The sequence below is a fragment of the Bombina bombina genome, chromosome 6 (assembly GCF_027579735.1).
Source record: "Bombina bombina isolate aBomBom1 chromosome 6, aBomBom1.pri, whole genome shotgun sequence".
NCBI classification, from domain to species: Eukaryota; Metazoa; Chordata; class Amphibia; order Anura; family Bombinatoridae; genus Bombina; species Bombina bombina.
In genome coordinates, this window is record NC_069504.1 from 927,408,812 (window position 1) to 927,430,129 (window position 21,318).

The 21,318-nt window shown below is 33.6% G+C and overlaps 1 protein-coding gene across 1 annotated transcript in view; it reads left to right on the forward strand.

Annotated features, from left to right (window-relative positions):
• SLIT3 (slit guidance ligand 3) overlaps nt 1–21,318 on the forward strand; it is an 890,559-nt gene that overhangs the window by 149,647 nt on the left and 719,594 nt on the right. Inside the window, exon 4 of the mRNA XM_053718567.1 lies at nt 9,075–9,146. Within this exon, the coding sequence (XP_053574542.1) occupies nt 9,075–9,146 (72 nt within the window). The remainder of the gene's footprint in view (nt 1–9,074; nt 9,147–21,318) is intronic.

Below are 21,318 nucleotides of genomic sequence, written 5' to 3' on the forward strand. Positions count from 1 at the left end.
CATCACCCTCTATTCTAGTCAGCAATAGACTAAAGTTTTAACAATATAAGGAAACATTATATAAACTGTGGCCCTATAAAGGATAATGTTTTACAGCTTGCAGGTATGCAGGTTAACACAGGACATTAATTTAATGCAAATTCTATAGGCTTCTGTTAGATGGTCATAAATATAATGATCAAGAGAATGATGTATGTAATGTTAAGGGACACAAAATATCAATACAAAAAATGTATGTTGTCTTTCTACAAAACATATCTACCTAATGTAATCATATTCAAAACAAATTAACAGTGTGTGCTACAATTGGTTTTCAATAGTCAAACTCCACCCATTATTTGCCGTAATTGGTGGAGCCAAACTGTACCTGTTACTGGAGCTGACAAGGCTAACCGCAGCCATTATCTTAGCAAAGCTACTTTTTGGCAGTTTGTTATCTTATAAACACGACTTAGGCCATTTAGGGCCCAGTGTGTTCAGCCTTAAGACGTCTGCAGTGTGCATTTCCAGTTCTGAGAATTAGAAAATCCACAATTTTAAGAATTCAATTATAAGACCACCAAATACAGCACAACTTAATAATATAAAAATTCTAAATAAAAAGACAATGCAATAGCACTTTATTTGAATTTGAAACAAGCAGTATAATATTTTTTGGCAAATGTAATCCAATATTCCCTCCCCCTGTATCATGTGACAACCATCAGCCAGTCACGAAGTGCATATACATATATACTGTGCACTTTTGCACATGCTCAGTAAGAGCTGGAGCCTCAGATCAGTAAGAGTGGCTCTTTAATGAAATTAAAATGTAAAGTTGTTTTTCTATACATAATTAAGCATTGAACATTTTATATAACGTTCTCCATTCGTTTACTGTCCCTAATGTGTATGGAACAATACATTCACACAAGTTTACATGCTTTTTGCCCCACAAATTGATGCTAATAATTAAGCTAAATGTTTAAGAGTACTGTTTTTTTTAGCAATGAGGTCTGAAAGATCATTTCAAAGTATATTTGATACATTTGAAAATTTTTAATAAAATAAACACAGAAAATGAATAAACATATATTTAGTGATCACTGTGTCCTAATAAGGCTTGTTAACCATGGTTGGGAAGCAATAATTAAATGATTGACTGTACTCCCTGCACATGTATATTATATAATATTATGATGCTTCTTTGTTTGAAGAGAAGATGGTGACAAAGGATAGTGATTTTACACATTTCACTAGACAAATATTGGCAGAATAATAATTGAAAGCAATGATGCATGTGCCATTCTCAAAAGGACACTAATTTGCTTCCAGGCCTGGGGCCAACATTCTAAAGAGGGTGAAATACATTTTTTATAAATACCATGGACCTATTTGCCAGCATTCCTTTTCATCTGCTCTCTGGTGCTCACAATCTAACATTAAACAGTAGTGAATAATAGTTTTAGAATCACTATATTATTTTGGGTTAGGTTGTACCTTTTTTTATAACAAAGTCAATAGTAACAAGTTTATCTCCAACTCGTGAGTAATAAAACAATTAAAAAAATGTGTTTGTTCATTTTCTTATTTTTTACAATTTTATATTAAAGGGACATTATTCACTAGATTTTTCTTTGCATAAATGTTTTATAGAGGATCTATTTATATAGCTCATCTGGTAGTGTTTTCGTAACAATGTATAGTTTTGCTTATTTTTTAAGAACATTGTGCTGATTTTCAGACTCTTAACCAAGCCCCACAGTGCCAGATGTATACGCGCGTTTACAGACTTTTGCAGGCTCCTGTATATCATATCTGTCTTTTCATATGCAGGGAAGGGGGGAGTGTCTGCTTTTTTTGTTTGCTCAGCCCCTTTCAGTGGAAGTCCCAAACTATCTCATCAACAATGCTAAACTGGCAGCTTCTAAGTAAGTTTTAAAAAGGTTTTATACTGGATTTTTAGATCAGCATCTGTATATATTTTTCTTTATAGTATTGTCTATTACATGCAGTTATATGAAAATTGGTGTATACTGCCCTTTAACAATAAATACATCAATGAATAAATTAGTAAATATACTGTGAAAGTTTCAAAACCATAAATACAGTAGAATTGAATAACTGACAAATACACAGTAAAATATAATGCAATAGGACTTTGAATTTGAAATGAGCAGTAAAATATTATCTGTAAAATTTCAAAGTTAATGCGATTTTCCTTCCCCCTCTATCATGTGACAGCCATCAGCCGATCACAAAATACATATATGTATATATTGTGCACTTTTGCACATGCTCAGTAGGACCTGGAGCCTGAGAAGTGTGCATATAAAAAATGTGCACGGTTTGATAATGGAAATAGATTGGAAAGTTTTTTTTTGTTTTTTTTATTGCAGATGTTATCTGAATAATAAGACTTTAATTTTGACTGTTAATATTTTATACAAAAAAAAGTGATACTATTTATTTCTAAGCTTTTATTTTATTGAATGTATGCCTTAAAGGGACATGCCAGCCACATTTTTTCTTTCATGATTTAGAAAGAGAATGCAATTTTAAACATCTTTCTAATTTACTTATATTATCTAATTTGTTTTATTCTCTTGATATTCTTTGCTGAAAAGCATATCTAGATATGCTCAGCAGCTGCTGATTGGTTGCTGCACATAGAAGCCTCGTGTGATTGGCTCACCATGTGCATTGCTTTTTCTTCAACTAAGGATATCTAAAAAATGAAGCAAAATAAATAATAGAAGTAAATTGTAATGTTGTTTAAATTTCTATTCTCTATCTGAATCATGAAAGAAAGATTTTGGGTTTAGTGGCCCTTTAATATAATATGATTATAGAGTGGATGAAATATATCACTATTCTGTATATGAAATTTGACAGGGCATGTAAAGAACACAATACAAAACATGTTATATGTATTGCTGAATTCCACATCAGACAACTGGGTTTTTTTTTTCTTCAGATTCCTAATAGATCAGCCCTTGCTTAAAATACATAAAAGTCACAATTATACTTTCATGGTTAAGAATTTTGAGAGAAACGTTTCAATTTACCTATATAACCAAATGTACTTAATTCTCTTGCAATCCTTTGCTGAAAAGCATACCTAAGTAAGCTTAGGAGCTTCAGTGCCTGACTGGAAGCTAGCTGGTAATTAGTGTCTACACATATATGCTTCTTATCTTTTGGTTACTAGATGTGTTCAGTTAAAGGGACAGCATACACCAAACGTTTTGTTTAAAATGATAGATAATCCCTTTATTACCCATTCCCCAGTTTTGCATAACCAGCACTGTTATATTAATACACTTTTTACCTCTGTGATTAACTTGTATCTAAGCCTCTGCAGACTGCCTTCTTATCTCAGTGCTATTTACAAACTTGCATTTTAGACAATTAGTGCTGCCTCATGAATAACTCCACAGGAGTGAGCACAATGTTATCTATATGGCACACATGAAATCGGCTTTGCACAAGCAGCTGTGTTAAATGCAGTCAGCGTATTCTTGCCCACTCGAAGCGAGGCTGGATAGACAAGGTTCATGGCATCAAACCTCATCTGCCTGCTGGTTATAAAATGAGCACAATATATTTACTGGTCTCATATGATTTTTTTTCTGATGCTCTGCCAGCTCGGAAAAAAACCCACATGTATTATCTAGATTTCACAGCAATAGTAATAAATATTTTCGATTTTTGTGTTGTTTAAAGGGACATTAAAGAGAAAAAAATTAGATTTTTTAGATTCTACATCTTCTATTAGGAATAAATAGGGAGCGTGAAACTTTGTATGGTAGAAGATCACAAGTTGGTAAGGAAAACTCAAACAGCTTTGTTGGTGGATAGTGCCACATGTATGAGATTAGATTTTTTTTTTCCTGTCAGAACATTTGTTCAGTAAAAAGTAAAGAGAAAAAACTTGTATTAGATTTTAAAATATTTATTTTCAATAAAGCAAAGAAAACATATTTTGCTGTCTCTTTAAAGGGATACTGAACCAAACATTTTTCTTTTGTGATTCAGATAGAGCATGCAATAACAACTTTCTAATTTACTCTTATTATCAATTTTTCTTCATTCTCTTGCTATCTTTATTTAAAAAAGAAGGCATCTAAGCTTTTTTTTGTGGTTCAGAACTATGGACAGCACTTTTTTTTATTGGTGGATGAATTTATCCACCAAATAGCAAGGACAACCCAGGTTGTTCACCAAAAATGGGCCAGCATCTAAACTTACATTCTTGAATTTCAAATAAAGATACCAAGAGAAAAAAAGAAAAATTGATAATAGGAGTAAATTAGAAAGTTGCTTAAAATGTCATGCTCTATCTGAATCACAAAAGAAAAAAATTGGGTTCAGTATCCCTTTAAAGGGACAGTATACTGTAAAATAGTTTTTCCCTTAATGTGTTTACAATTGCTTTTTTTACCAACTGCAGAGTAAAAAATGTATGAAAATTAGCTTTTTAAGGTTTATTTCTGTATATTAAAGCTCTGATTTTGTGTTTTGAAGCCACAGCCTAATAAAATAGGTTGAGCTTGTAGGTATAATCAGATCTCATTACTGTATCACATTGTGCACATATACCTGCTTCTTTATCTTATATCTGTCCTTAAAACAATCACCAATACTTTGAGAGAACAATGGAAAATCAACATTTTATTACCTTATCTCTGCTTTATCACACTGGGAGTGTAATTTCTTCTGCTGGCTGTGTTTACAAAGCTTATCTATAGCTGGTACGCGCGGCCACAAACTTTCAGAATAGGTGGGGATACCACATGCTAAATTAACAATTTCAAATGCCAATATAAGGGTAAAGGAGCTACTTGTAAACAATTTAATACACTCCAGCAGGTAAAGTAGATCATTGGGAACAAATTAAAGGGGAGAAATTTTTTGAGTAAACTGTCCCTTTAAGCTTGGTTCCTACATGTCAGAGTTTCCAATAGGTGTCAAAACCTTACTATAGAGACACAGTGTAGCATCTTTATTAATGAGGATAAAGATACTTGTACTCACATGCATTTCCACACATCTATACATGAAGAAAATTATTTCATGATGTTAGAGCAGTAACGTCCGCTGTTGGTCATTCCTTGCATGCTGTGAAGGACTGATAAAAAACAGATATACTTTGGGAAAAATTCCTTGAAACACGGAAGACACATAAATGAAAACCATATGATGATCTTTGTCATCATATGGGATCTTTGTCATTATATATATATATATATATATATATATATACCCCTCTTGAAAATATCTACAAAAGTTGAATCAAGTTGCTAATGCACAGACATTCACTATTTTCTCTCCATTTTGTTATAAATATCATGCTAGAGAAAAATGTTCTTTAATCTACTAGAATTAAACTTAAGATAATTGAAATTTGTTTAAAGAGACACTAAAGTCAAAATTAAACTTTCATAACTTTCAAAATAACTCAACACACAGGCATTAATGTTGAAACCGTTGGCAATAAAATAAAGACAAATTTACATGTGAAATAAAACCTAACCTAAGTTACAATTACACCTAACACTACTGCACTCGCTGGATTTAAAGAACAGCACTCTTTATTAAGTTGTGACGTTTCGGGACATTCACCCCTTCCTCATACAGTGTCTCACAAAAGTGAGTAAACCCCTAACATTTTTGTAAATATTTTGTTATATCTTTTCATGTGACAACACTGAAGAAATGTAGTCTTGTAGTGAGTGTACAGCGTGTATAACAGTGTAAATTTGTTGTCCCCTCAAAATAACTCAACACACAGCCATTCATTTCTAAACTGTTGGCAACAAAAGTGAGTACACCCCTAAGTGAAAATGTCCAAATTGGGCCCAATTAGCCATTTTCCCTCCCCGGTGTCATGTGACTCGTTAGTGTTACAAGGTCTCAGGTGTGAATGGGGAGCAGGTGTGTTAAATTTGGTGCTATCGCTCTCACACCCTCTCATACTGGTCACTGGAAGTTCAACATGGTACCTCATGGCAAAGACTGGGCAACAGGGCAGTATTCCAACATGATAACAACCCCAAACACACCTCCAAGATGACCACTGCCTTGCTAAAGAAGCTAAGGGTAAAGGTGATGGACCTGCCAAGCATGTCTCCAGATCTAAACCCTATTGAGCATCTGTGGGGCATCTTCAAATGGAAGCTAGAGGACACGGAATGAACAAGAAGTGAGAAAAAGGTGGTAGGACCTAAACAGAAGGCACCACGCTTGACAAACCTTTCTCCCAAAAGAAGCCTTAGCCGATGTTCAGTAGATGTAGATGTTCAGTCTTTTGTTAAAGCTCTGATTAGGATCCGACCTGTGTTCAGATCTTCGGCTTCCCCATGGAGTCTGAATCTGGTTCCTAAAATTTTGCAATGGGCTCCGTTTGAGCCTATGCATGAAATTAACTTTAAGTTGTTGACCTGGAAGGTTCTTTTTCTACTGGCTATTGCTTCTGCACGCAGAGTATCTAAAATTGCCGCCTTGCAATGTGAGCCTCCTTATCTGGTGTTCCATTCGGATAAGGCTGTCGTACGTACTAAGTTAGGGTTTTTCCCTAAAGTCGTGTCAGACCGCAACATCAATCAAGAGATTGTGGTCCCTTCTTTGTATCCTAATCCTTCTTCTTCAAAGGGACGTTTACTTCAAAATTTGGACGTGGTTCGGGCCTTGAAGTTTTATCTTCAGGCTACTAAGGATTTTAGACAAACTTCTTCCTTGTTTGTGGCATATTCTGGGAAGCGTAAAGGTCAGAAGGTCTCTTTGACTTCCTTATCTTTTTGGTTGGGCCATAGACCTCCTCAGAGAATTACAGCTCATTCTACTAGAGCAGTGGCTTCCTCTTGGGCCTTTAAGAATGAAGCCTCTATGGATCAGATTTGTAAGGCGGCTACCTGGTCCTCCTTACTTTTTTTAAATTTTACAAGTTAGATGTTTCTGCTAAAGCTGAAGCAGCCTTTCAGGGGAAAGGTTTTGCAGGCTGTGGTGCCCTCAGATTAGGGTCCGCTTCTATTTTTGTCCCTCCTGTTATCATTCAGTGTCCTCTAGAGCTTGGGTATAAGTTTCTCAACAGTAAGGAATGAAGCCGTGGACTCTTCTTATATTAAGAAGAAAAACATAAATTATGCTTACCAGATAATTTAATTTCCTTCTCTATAAGGAGAATCCACGGCGCCCGCCTGTGTTTCTCTGATGGACGGTCCCCTAAATTTATATTTCTCTTCTGGTACCTTTTATACCCTCATATTTCTCCTACTGTTCCTTGTTCCCTCGGCAGAATGACTGGGGGGTGAGGGAAGTGGGAGAGGTATTTAAGCCTTTGGCTGTGGTGTTTTGCCTCCTCCTGGTGGCCAGGTTCAGTATTTCCCAACAGTAAGAAATTAAGCCGTGAACTCTCCTTATACAGAAGGAAATAAAATTATCTGGTAAACATAATTTATATTTTTTTTCAGATTAGGGCTTTGGGCAAAGTGTTAACGAGCTGAATGCCCTTTTAAGGGCAGTGAAAAAGAGCTGAATGTACTTTTAAGGGTAATGCCCATACAAATGCCCCTTTATGGACAATGGGTAGCTTAGTTTTTTTTAGTGTTTATTTCACCAGAAATGCTTGTGCAATGATAAATGCCGACAGCTTATACTGTCGGCATTTATCGATGTCTGCCCGCCATATAACAAATCGGCCCCTTTGTGTTTATGTCCCTTTAAGGTCTCAACTTTGTATGTCTATCTTATAACTTTTTTTCTGTGAAGAAGAGACGTTATTTCTACAAAACTAAATTCACAGCTTTGAGAACTACAAAGCTTAGAATATGTGATAATATCTTCTAGACAGAAAAACATGCCTAATATAATTTTACAGAAACCCCTGGGAGAGCGTGACATTGTGAATGGATCAATAGAAATTATTTCCTCCAAAAAATTAAACATTACAGCCATGAATATACAGGCTCATTCTACATCATTAAAAATTTATCCTTATTTCAGGGTGAATAACCCTTGGATTATAATATATCTTAAATAGAATCTATCTTTAGATAGATTGTTCCTCAAAAAAACTTTTATTTTAAATTTAAAAAAATCTGATTTAATTAAAAAAAAAATAATCTGATTTAAATTGAAAAAAATCTGATTTAAATAATAATTAAAAAAAAAAACAGATACAGGTCCGGATACAGATAAATGTAGATATATAATAATAATTGGATGGATACATGGAGATGGATAGAGACAGAGAGACAGACCGATAGATAGAGAGATAGATAGACAGATAGATAAACAGACAGATAGATATACACAGTTCTGATAAAGCAGTACTTTCAGTACTTTCTACTGATTTGTATGATTTAAATACTCTGTTTTCATACACATTCTGATGTTTAACAAGACATTGGAGCCATCATATGCAACAAGTTAAAATTCTTTGCCTCTGTTAAAAATGCTGTAGTTGAGATGGATTTGAGTAATCAAAGCAGAACGTTGCATAACATCCAATGATTGGGCAATTGTCTGACACAGAAGGTCCTTATCTTTTAAATAATGTCTCGAGGGGGTGCACTTACTTAGGATTATATGCCACTTAATTGATGATTATGTACTAAAGCTGATGTTCAGCAGGAAGCATCAGAAATGGTTTGTATGGTTTCAATATCTGCTTTTTATTCCTTGTGGTTGCCATGGAAGCATTAACTTGCCGTTTTGTTGTTACACATATTTTTTTTCCACCTCATATGTTACTTTCAAATGGTGCTGCATGTATCCAACTTATTAAAATGCAGGGCCACAATGTATTATTTATCTATCTATCTATCTATCTATCTATCTATCTATCTACAAAAATACATTTTAAGTCATTCTTTAGAAAAGCAGACAAAGTAATTTTGGTATTTAATTTACAAACATTAGAAATTGAAATATGGTATAGAACATTGTAGAAGGAAAAGAAAGCCAAGCACTATTACTGAGTAAATTATGATACAAAAAGCTTACAATTTACAAGAGTTTTGCCTGAATTGGTAATGTGCCCACAAAAAGGAATTGGTCATTAACCTTATTGTTGTGATTTTCTCTCATATTAGGCGCCTGAACAAGAATAAATTGCAAGTTCTTCCTGAATTGCTCTTCCAGAATAACGCAAAATTAACCAGACTGTGAGTACCTCCTTTTTTTTCTAAACTTTTATGTTATTTCAATTTGTTTTTGAGTAATGGATAAATATGAAAATTATCTCATGTCTTTGAGAACCTTTTAGAGACCAGAATCAAGAGCTTTCACTGCCTTTGAATTTAAAACCCTTAATTTGGTTTTAATGTGGTTATGGATTTTTATGTGACTTTAAGAACTGGAGTTGTGAAACACTTTGTTGAAAGTACCTTATCGAATATGTTTTGATAAATTCATATGACTCCCCATTTAGGGGTAGATAACAAGTGGCCCACAATCATTATAGCAGTCTGGTCAACCACAATGTGTTATCATTAGTAGCACAGGACAGAACTACATGAAGAAATCCACTACTTGTATACCAACTGCTTAGCGTATCATTGGCTTAGCTCTTGAGCAATATTTGGACTTGCACTACGAGTGCACAAAAAGAATAGCTATTGATTGCGCTTGAGCAATGTTAACACAGAATAACGCTAATATGTTAGCACTCTACTTGTAATGTAGACCTTAGTAGGCATCTATGTTATTATCTAAGGATTGATAATCATTATTGTCACATTGACTGTTTAGCAAATAGCCTACATTGAGTTGAGACCAAATATTTGGCTTTATTTGATGCCTGTTAGTTAGTAGCACATATCTTTTCAAGTTGCAAGTTCTTTATATAATGACCAAAGACAAAATACAGTAACATTAAAAATGAAGTTAAGTTTGGCATTTTTATTAAAGAAAAAAAAATGTATGCCCTTGTGTGACAATTTTGACTGTTTGCTTCAAGTTAACTGGAAGATGACGTGAGATTCTTTTTAGTGTCTGACCACCATCTATGTGGTAATACTTTGGCTGTGTAGGTCTAGAAACCATATACAGTGAATAAAAGTATTGTGTAAAGGCAATAATGTTACTACAGGAATTGCTTTTAATTCAGATAATGCCTAAAAATTTTTTTTTTTTTGATACTTTATTTAGAATATTGGTTTGTTAATCCCTTTTGCAACTTTATCAGGAATTGTTACTTCTACTTCTCTGTGATTAAAGGGATACTAAACCCACATTTTTTCTTTCCTGATTCAGATAGAGCATGCAATTTTAAGCAACTTTCTAATTTAATCCTATTATCAATTTTTCTCCATTCTCATGCTATCTTTACTTGACAAAGTAGAAATGTAAGCTTAAGAGCCGGCCCATTTTTGGTTCAGCACCTGTATAGCGCTTGTTAATTGGTGGCTAAATGTAGCAAACCAATCAGCAAGCTCTACCCATGTTCTGAACTAAAAATGGGCCAGCTCCTAACCTTACTTTTCTGCATTTTCAAATAAAGATTGCAAGTGAACGAAGAAAAAATTATAATAGGAGTAAATTAGAAAGTTGCTTAAAATTGCATGCTCTATCTGAACCAGGAAAGAAAAAAAATTGGGTTTAGTATCCCTTTAATAAAACTGACAACATATTTATTACTTTCTGGAAAAGCAGTTTGTTAATGTATCTAAATGTGTTAAACATATTGCAATCTTTGATTGATATTCTTCTGCGCTCATTATAGTTAGCTTTTTTGTGTGTATTTTTTTCTAATTCATAATATATGCCATTTATTTAGAAGTTTCATTGTTACATCATGCCACATTCCTATTGAGGTATTTATTTATTTATAAAATATTTTACCAGGAAGGATACATTGAGATTTCTCTCGTTTTCAGGTATGGTTGTTTTGATTGGTAATATTGCATAAACCATGGAACAACTACATTTTCTTATGTACAGCAGTGTCCTGCATAAATTAAAAAATGTCAAAATGAATACAATTTTAAGAGTTGTAAGTTACCCTGATTAGTTGTTTTTTTTTTATACTAGTTCTGTTATGCACATATCCATCAATTTGCTAACACACCAGAGCCTTAAATATCCCTGCTTGAGCAAAGTTGAGTTATTTAGAACTTACTTCTCAAGCAGAGAAATCTGTGAGCTCTGGAATGTGTGTAACACTCAAATACTTTTGCTGTATCCATCTTATATAATATACATAATTTGCATCTGGTGCAGTTACACTTTATTGACTCCAAAGAAAAAAAAAATCCCAAGAAAAAAGTCACACTATCAACGGATGGCTGGCATTTAAAACATAAAAGAAACCTGGATCAGTTTGGATCTGGCCCAACCTCTATGTCAAATTGAGTAAACTTGACTTTGATGGACTATGTGCTATTTTATTAGATTCAACCAGCTTGAAACTAGGTTTAAACTATCACTTTGCTTATACTAGCAAAATTAAACCTTCATTGGAGTCAACTGAAATAGGAGACTTTCCAATTGACTTTTAGTGAATATGCTGGCTTAGAGATTTTTCTCCAACTTTAATATGTCAATATACAAACAGTCCATAGTAATTTTTTTTGTTCTTTTAAAAACATGTTAAAGCAGCCTTCCATATTTAACAATGCTCAGTGCCAGTCTGGCTTGATTAATATTATATATTTATAATGTAAATATTACATTTAACAGTATCAAATTAATAATTTACATAGCTTACATAGGAATGATTGTAAAACTTAGATGTTTTTTGCTTTACTTTCTTTATCTATTTTGTCAAATGTGTAATGCAATTGTTTTCCTAAATGTAATACATTCTTATCATGAAAAAACAGGTACTATTTGCATTAAAATAAAACAATATATTAGATGATATTCCATCTTACTTTATGACATCACAAAGATCGGTTCTGTTTTTATAAGAACTAATTTTTCATTACAAGTGCTCAAACAGGCTGATTAAACCATGAGTAAATATTTATTATATAATTTTAATTTTCATACAATATTTTTCAGCACCTCAGCATATAGCAGCTGTAATTAAAACAACTCTTTTTACACTGAAGTTGGAACCTAGTTAAAAGATTTGTTTGGATTTCTGCGAGTGATGAGGAAACCAGTTTGTATAAATGTTAAGTCTCATTCCGCCTCCTGGTTGGCTCTGTTCTTTTTTGCTATGTGAGATCCAGACCACCTTGCATTTGTCTTGGGGCAAATTGGCTCAATCAAGAGTCTAGAGCCTATTTAAAAATTCAGGTCAAGTGTGTTTTGACTCATGTTTCCACTGACTGACTCAACCCACTGTTTGTTGAATATTATTGACTTGATATCCAAAATGGATTTCCCCTGCACATGCATCAAACATATTGTTTTGCTCTGTTATACTACTCATTAGTAGGTACAATTACACTGTTAAGAGTAGTGTTTTTAAATAAAAAGTTACATGGATTTAGAAATAATAAAGAAAATTCATATTGGAAAGGGGAAAATCACATTACATTTATTTAGAAATACTAAAGAAAAGTTTCTTAGAATAATCTGATTGTTAAAGTTAGATGATGTCCTATTGGTTCATATATGCAGAAAATTCCTTGTAATATGTAACAGAGCATACTAAAAAATGGCTTGCAGGCCACCTTCGGCCCCTTGAGGTAATTTTTGTGTCAAATAAAAATGTGTATTTAAGCCACATTTAGTAGAGTGAATCAGTATATACAGTTAAATTGAAGATAGAAAGATAGATATTTCTTGTATTGTAATAATTACATAAAGAAGATGCCAGAATGATGCAAAAGATAAATGTATCACAAAACTTTATTATCACAAGTGTAAACAGTATATGCATGTGGAGCAGAGCTTCAGCAATTTGACTAAAAGTAATTTAAATGATAATTTGTTATCATTTAAATTACTTTTTTTTTTACTATATTTTTTGTATTTTTTTCTTTTCATAAAAATATCTTTGTCTTATGTTTTAAATATTTCTTCTGGATTTATTCATTGTTGGCAAGTTTTGCAAGTTCAGTAACGAAGAGAACAAAGTTCCTAACAGATGTGTCTGTATCATACTGCTGATCTCAAGGAGGCAGAATAAGGGCAGACAAAGTCCTCATATGTCATACCACATTTTACAATTATATTCAACAATATTATGGGTCATGCAGAAACCTCAAACACAATTGCTTACAGTAAAGAATCTGATCCATATTCATCTGTATGTTTTTGTAGACATAATAGATCCAATTTTTTTACTTTCTCTTTTTATAGGGAAGAGTTTGTTAAGATTTATTTCCATTGGACCTTAACTTAATGTTTAGTAGCGGTAGGCACAGTTACTCAAACCACCTGTTCTCTCTTGGCACATGCCTGCCTAACTATTAGTATTACTATTAGTGTGCTTTATACATGGATACTCAAGAAGAACATATAAAACAACTGCCTTCTCTTTATTGGCTTTACTTGGAGGCCAAGTGTACAGCAGATTTTATTAGCCATGCAGGTGTCTTTCTGAATGAAGCACCCCTAGCAGTAGTGTATGTAGGTTTTGTGCTGTCCTAGACCAATAATATCTCTTTCTATTTGTTTGGTGTGGAAGGGGCAAGGTAACTAATTTGGCCCTCAAAATTTACTGACACAGTGCTGCTGCCCTAGGCACATGCCTAGCTGCTCTGACCTCTCGACATCTACCCACTTTCCTAATAATTAATCTAGCTCTGTTTACCATATGACTATGTTGTTTTGCACCAGTGGTATGCATAAAAACATTTCTTTGTAGACACAACTTTGTGATTTCCTTTCTCTTATATACAGGTCACATTCAGAGTTGTTCACCAATCAATAACAAAACATCTATAAAAATGTTAGCTATGTCTAAACAATTCTTCTGTGTATAAGGGGTTACCTGTACAACATAAATCATAATAAAGGATTTAACAAAGCTGAAAATATTACAATAGTCCATCATATTATATGACATATATTCCACCTCTAAGTACTTTAGATAATATTTTTCATGGTATGTCACCATAATCAGGTAAATCACTGTTATAGCACATGAAGTTTATAGTGCACTAAAAATAAGTAATCATAGAAGTGAAAAATGTTATCACGACACCCATGAAAAATGATCTCTTCTATATTATTCCATAATATATCGAACATTTGGCAATATTCATTATTGTAGGTCAACATTCATCTTGCATGTTCAAGATTTGGAGTTTGGCATTTTTTCCCACTTTGTAGCGGCATCCTATATATAGAGCAGTAATGGAGAATACATAATCTGTCCTCCTCAAGAAGGAAAGAACTACTTTTTTTTTTACTCTTTTGTTTTTTTAAAGGGCAACTTAAGTCAAAAAAGTTTCATGATTCAGATAAACTGTGCAATTAAAAAAATTATATATATATATATATATATATATATATATATATATATATATATATATATATATATATATATATATATATATATATATATACAGAATAGAAAACAGCACTCACTGGGCTTAACAGAAACTAATCAATTTATTTGATTATTTTCTGTTAAGCCCAGTGAGTGCTGTTTTCTATTCTGTATACCTTATCATACTCAGCACCCTGGCACCTGGAGAACTGTTTGTGAGAGTGCACCTGCCTCATGCTGTTTATATATATATATATATATATATATATATATATATATATATATATATATATACAGTATATATATATATAATGCAACAATGAGCACTCTCACCTTAATGGCAACTGCCAGGGTGCCAGTGGTTAAATATATCAAGTAGGAGAAGGCACTCCCTGGTCTGTTTAAGTGTACTTTATTTCAAAAGCATGACATTTCGGGGACACACTCCCCTTCACTTTCTCTGAGGAAGGGGAGTGTGTCCCCGAAACGTCATGCTTTTGAAATAAAGTACATTTGAAAAGACCAGTGAGTGCCTTCTCTACTTTATATATATATATATATATATATATATATATATATATATATATATATATTTTTTTTTCCATTATCAAAACATGCATATTATCTTTTAGAGCACACTTTCTGAGGGTCAAGTTCCTATTAAGCATGTGCAAAAATTGCACACTATATATGTATATGCATTTTGTGATTGGCTGATGTCTTTTTTTATTGTGAATTAATTGGTTATGCACTTCTGTGTTTAGTGGTCATTTAAATAACTCTATCATGGACCAGAAAAAGGGCTCAAAGTATATAAATCACAACCTGTCTTCCCATGAATGCTTAGCCTAGGTATCCTGAGCACAAGGTCTCTGATTTAAATTAATCATGTCAAATGGTTTCATGTGGTAGTGCCCTAGGCTGTTTTTTTTACTGCCAATCTGTAATATATAAGTCAGTTTGCCAGGCCAGCATTCTGCCATATGGTTTTCACTTTTCATTTTTATGAAACTATATGAATCAGCTAACAAGTCCAGTGTCACCTCTTAAAGTTATCAGGATAAGCTACTGATATAATTATTTCCTTGTGTAAAATAGTAAAGTGGACAAATAATACATTTATAATGTCCACAGGGCAAAATAATTGTATGTTGGTTACATTACTTAGGTAAAGCTAAAAGTTAAATATATAAATAAATATATATATATATATATATATATATATATATATATATATATATATATATATATATATATATACTTAGATGTATTCCTTCCACAGCAATGTTTTGTTTTTTTAGCTTCAGTTTTTTTATCTATATATGTCTATTTCATTACTTAGATTCAGAAAGGCCCCACATTATTGCAACCATATTTTCCTTTAATTCAGGTTAATATGGGTCAAACCTTGAGCATATTTGGCATGCTTATTCAAAAAGAAATGCAACAAAAACCATGATCGGTAATTCATGCTAATAGGAATCTCAGCACTACACAGGAGAACCAAGAAACAGAGTGTATATATGTGTGAAATCCATACACGATTTGTTTGCATTTTGTCATGTATTCAGTTTTTGTAGGGAAAATAATATTTAAAGTAAATGTAAACTTTCATGAATTAGTGCTGGGTTTTTAAAAATACTATTAAAAACAAGGGCACTTTCAATCCCCCACTCGCAGCTCCTCTGTACTTACGTCACCAATGACAAAACCGGCTTCCTCCAATCATGGCTTCCCCCCCCCCAGAGCGTCCATCTCGTGAGGCCACGCCTTGATTGGAGGAAGCGGGTTTCGTCATTGCTGTGTAAGTACAGCATTAGAAACGGGTGGGGGATCGCCGATCTGGCTTTGCTGAAGAGAAAGATAAATGAATGAAAGTGCCCCTGTTTTTAATAGTATTTTTAAAAACCGGTCACTAATTCATGAAAGTTTACAAAAATATGAGAAATTGCTGTAAAAAAATTTTTCTGTGTGGACCTCTGTCTTGGCTCTTTTTGCCTATGTAGCACAATTAGGAGTGGATTTCTGTGGCTTGGTTATTTAATAGCAGTTTTACAAAACACACGATAGAGGTGTGAACAATACAAGTCTACAATCTGCAAGCGTCACATATGTGACAACATTTGCCTGTAATTTGTTTTGCATTATTTTTGTAAGAGCTGGTGCTAGTATTTTACACAAATTTGACCATAGACGCCAGCATCTGTGTTCCTTGGAATAACCAGTAATGCAAAAGACGGATGCACAGTGGCATCATATATGTCAGATGTAAAATTGGCTTTTGAGCAGGGATGTGAGATCTGATATACCAAGAATTCTCTCTTTAAAAAAAAAATGCAGATATTTTATTTATTTTATCTTTAGAATATCATATTTTCCATAGTTACACAGCCAGCATTTTTATAACTAAACATCTGGAATGTTTCCATAGTCTCTTAACACTTAGTTACTGAATGAGCATTGAGGCATCCATGGATGATAGTAAACAATTTCAACAAATGTGTATTGATCACCAGGGAAAGATTTACAGCCAACATTGGGTCAGGCACTTACTGACTTGACAGTTAAGTGACACTAATTCTGTTTGTCTAGCTGGAGTCTCATTGTTGCATGACACATTTTGTGTATTACTAGACAAAATCAACTCTTTCTTTTTTCACCCAATCCTTCTATGTAAACTAGTGGTTTGAACTTCAGTCAAGTTAATGCAGCAAATTTATGGCATTTGGATGGGTACAATTCTTTAACAGCATAATAAGAATGTTTTAATATACATTAGATATGTCATTTTATTGACACATTCAGTTAATAAAATAAAATAAGAAAAAATAAACAAGTTTGGCCTTTATCATATATAGATTGTCGGTGGTATACAATAGTTCTTTCTTTGCAATGACTTATCTGAAAGTGGTTTTCTAGATAGCACACGGTCACACTTACAAAAACTGAATGCACTAAAACCAAAGTCCATTAACAGAGCCCACTGAATCATTTGTATGAATAAACAGTGCTTTAGTATTTGACATGAAGCATGTGTCTGTGAGGAAAAAAAATTAAAGTGGTACCAATTTTGTAGAAAGAAATTATAATGTGGGACCTTTGATGTATACATTTATTAAAATGACTTTATGCAAAATATTTGTGGCTAACACATTTTTCAGAGTGAACATAGTTTAAAAGCAACTTTGTCCAGAAAAAAATGTTATGTGCTAGAGCATTTCATTATCGCACTATTGCTTGCATGTAACCCCTGCAAAAGTATTAAACACATAGTTAAAGTCAGCTCCAGAGCAGCAATGCTCTACTGGGAGTTAGCTGAACAAATCTAGTGAGCCCATCTCAAAAGGCATATGTGTATATACAGTACATTTCAAGTGGTGTGCTAACGTTTGGGTGCGAGCGACAGAAAGAGCGCTTATATTACAAGTTAGTAAACGTGAGAGCATACTCGCATTTTACACTCGAGAGGATGCACTAAATAGCTCACCACTTGTAATCTAGTCCTTAGTATTCATATCTCAGTCTTGGCTTAATACAATGTTATGATGTCCTGGGATTTCACTTAACTATAAAAATGAATGTGGTATAATTAAAAAAATATTTTTATGAGCCATTATGTGTGTACTTTAAAGTATGTTTAATACAAAAGGCTATTGAATTTAATTTAGTTAAAAAAAACTGTTAAATTAAAACAGCATGAGATAATTTTGTTGGTATATAAAAAGTGTGTGTTTTTGTATCCCCAGAGATATTCTTCTCAAATATTTTCTTCTATTCTTTCCTCCAACCATTAATTTATGTTTTTACCTTTAATTAAAGGGACATTATATAAAAAATGGTGGTTAATTAAAGGAACATTCTAGCCGCCATCAGATTCTATCCCCATCAGGACATTGCATGAACAGAACTTTGGATTATAATGATATGCAGCACTCTGGTGCTCACATGCAAAATATTTCAGTTTAACCCTTTGAGTGCTAATGACGGCTCTAAGCCGTCGCAAATTGTCCCAGTCAGATGCTGACGACGGCTCAGAGCCGTTGCTAGCACTCACCCACCTTGAGGGCAATCTGGGGGCTCCCACTGATTCCCACCCTGGCGATCTGGCCTGTATAGTGACAGGCATCGCCGGGGCTTCACGTTTTGCACATTAACGTCATGCACAATGACATGATGACGTCACCATGCAACTTTATTTAAAATTTACAATGAAAAATATAGGGAAATGGGGGCATGCTGCTTAGAAGCCTGTATCTCAAGCATCTAAGCAGCTACAGACCTTGGGGATCTGGAAAAAAAAATAAAAAGTAAAAAATAAATATATTTAAAAAAAAAAATTTTTAAAAAAAAAGCTCAAATCGAGTTTAGCACCCAGTTGGGAAATGGCTTAGCACTCAAAGGGTTACATGGACATTAAGCACTAAGGCCTAGATTTCAAGTGGAGCGCAATCAATTGAACAGGGTGCTAAGAATAGCACACAATCTGGCATTACAAGTAAATAATAAAAAAATATTTAACAGCTAATTCCATTTTTTAGCAAGCCCTATATTTTGAGTGGATAGCACAGAGTGTGCTATTATTATCCCTCATATTAAAATTGTTAGTTATGTGTTGCATTCGAGCAAGGGACATACCCCTTGAAAAGGCTCTTCAGGGTGTTTATCTTCTCTCTTTTGCTTTGTCCAATTGGAAACAGATATAAATGAGCCTCTGCACTGATCAAACAACCATAGGACTTATTTTGAATATGTCCCTTTAAAAACATACTTTTGCCTTATCCACTGAGTTCCTAATAGTTTCTCTTTGATGATGATATAAATAAGATTAAGTAAGGTGAACAATTTCCCTGAAATTCAGAAACAAATGACCAAACTCCCACGATTTTTTTAACCTCTGGCCTTCACATCATGCACGTTCAAATGTTAAGCCCTATTCCCATCCATGCCTATTGACTATAACAGTATTAGCTTAATAAACTTTTCTTCTAGCTTTCAATATAACGTTAGATTTAATCACTCTTATCGTATCTCTTTCAGATTATTTTAAAACATCTGTTCTGGTACTTTTCTATTGCCAAGCCTTTGGAATATTGTTTAATAAAAAAAAACTGCTACTGAAATAAAGCTGCTGGGCTCATTATGTAATGCAGAGAGAAACAAACTAGTATACCTCATTTGAAGGTTGACAACAGTATATACAAAAAAAACTAACCGATGCTTTAAGTCTCTCTGTTCGGGGGCTGCCCACCTATTACTAATTAGTAGGACTTTAGTTTGGAGAACAAAATTGCTGTGCTAATTAAGCTAGCTGTAATCTAAGCGTAGCCTCTGATTATTTACCTCAGCAGGAGAAGGTTCATTAATATGCTTTTACAGCGATATAATTTGATTCCGGATTAAGAGGCACTAAGGTCACTAAATTACCCTCTGCTTTTCCTGCAGCTCATTATTAAATGTCTCACACCATACGTTTCCTTATTATAGTTATTATATTATAACTAATTATAAAAAGGATAATAATTCTGGATTGCTTCTGCACATAATTCATTCATAGACTTATAAACTTAATTATATACACAAATGGCAGAAAATATCCTGTAGGGCCATCTAGTCAACATATTATCCAATATGCAAACATAATGTAGGCTTATTTAATGGTGAAAATCATCTCATATATAACCAGGCCCACAGGCTCTGTACAGGCCCAGCTTTGGAGTTTTTTGTTTGTTGGAACAGAAGAATGAAAAAAAGATCTAACGTTAAGTAAAGCACCTCTTTTTGTTTTGTAGTTTTACTTTATTTTATTTATTTATTTACCGTACTTTGCTTTACAACAGGTATGATATTCACACCTGTAGTACCAGTCAATCTAGCATTATTAGAAGCTTTGGGTGTGCACAGAGCAGTATATATAAATAAAGTTTTTGAAAAATAATCTGTACTTGTTTTTTTATGCAATAACTATATCTCCCAGAGACTTTCTGGGACAGGAGGTGAGGTTGCTCGCTGGTGTTTTGTTTGGAGTTTTTTGTTTGTTGGAACAGAAGAATGAAAAAAAGATCTAACGTTAAGTAAAGCACCTCTTTTTGTTTTGTAGTTTTACTTTATTTTATTTATTTATTTACCGTACTTTGCTTTACAACAGGTATGATATTCACACCTGTAGTACCAGTCAATCTAGCATTATTAGAAGCTTTGGGTGTGCACAGAGCAGTATATATAAATAAAGTTTTCGAAAAATAATCTGTACTTGTTTTTTTATGCAATAACTATATCTCCCAGAGACTTTCTGGGACAGGAGGTGAGGTTGCTCGCTGGTGTTTTGTGGCAGAGCTGCAACAGGAGGGGTGTTTTGTGGGCGGGCAAGTGTTGCATAGGATGGGCTGGGTGGAGTTAGTTGTGCCATGGATAGAACCAGGCAGTCTCTGGAAACTGGGACATATGGCCTAACAGAGAAAGAAGCAGGATGGACAAGCTTCCAATCTGTGAAATCCTTCAATATCAGGGACGGTTGGAAGTTCTGTACTCCATGATTTAAATGGACATAAAAGTGAATGCCTTTTAAGTTTGGATATAAATATTTTTTTCTATTAGACTTGAATTAGAAGTTTTTATCATTCATGGAGAAGGTGTACCTAAGCCCCATCACCTGTATTCATACACCATGCCTCCTCATAATGCTGCCAGTGATCCAAACTAAGTCATTCATAACTCAATATATGCTTTCTGAGCAGGTGTTTGAACGCAGGTACATGGAGCAAAACTGAAATGTACTTATGTGCATTTAAATTTTGAGTTTTATGTATCTTTAAAAGATTCAATCCTGGATTAGACATAGTTTTTTCTTGTGTTTATTTGGGAGGAACAGCATAAATTGCAAAAATACATTCTGCCAATTTGTATACTCTGCAAAGTATAGGACAACCATTGCAATAGCAATTTCAGAC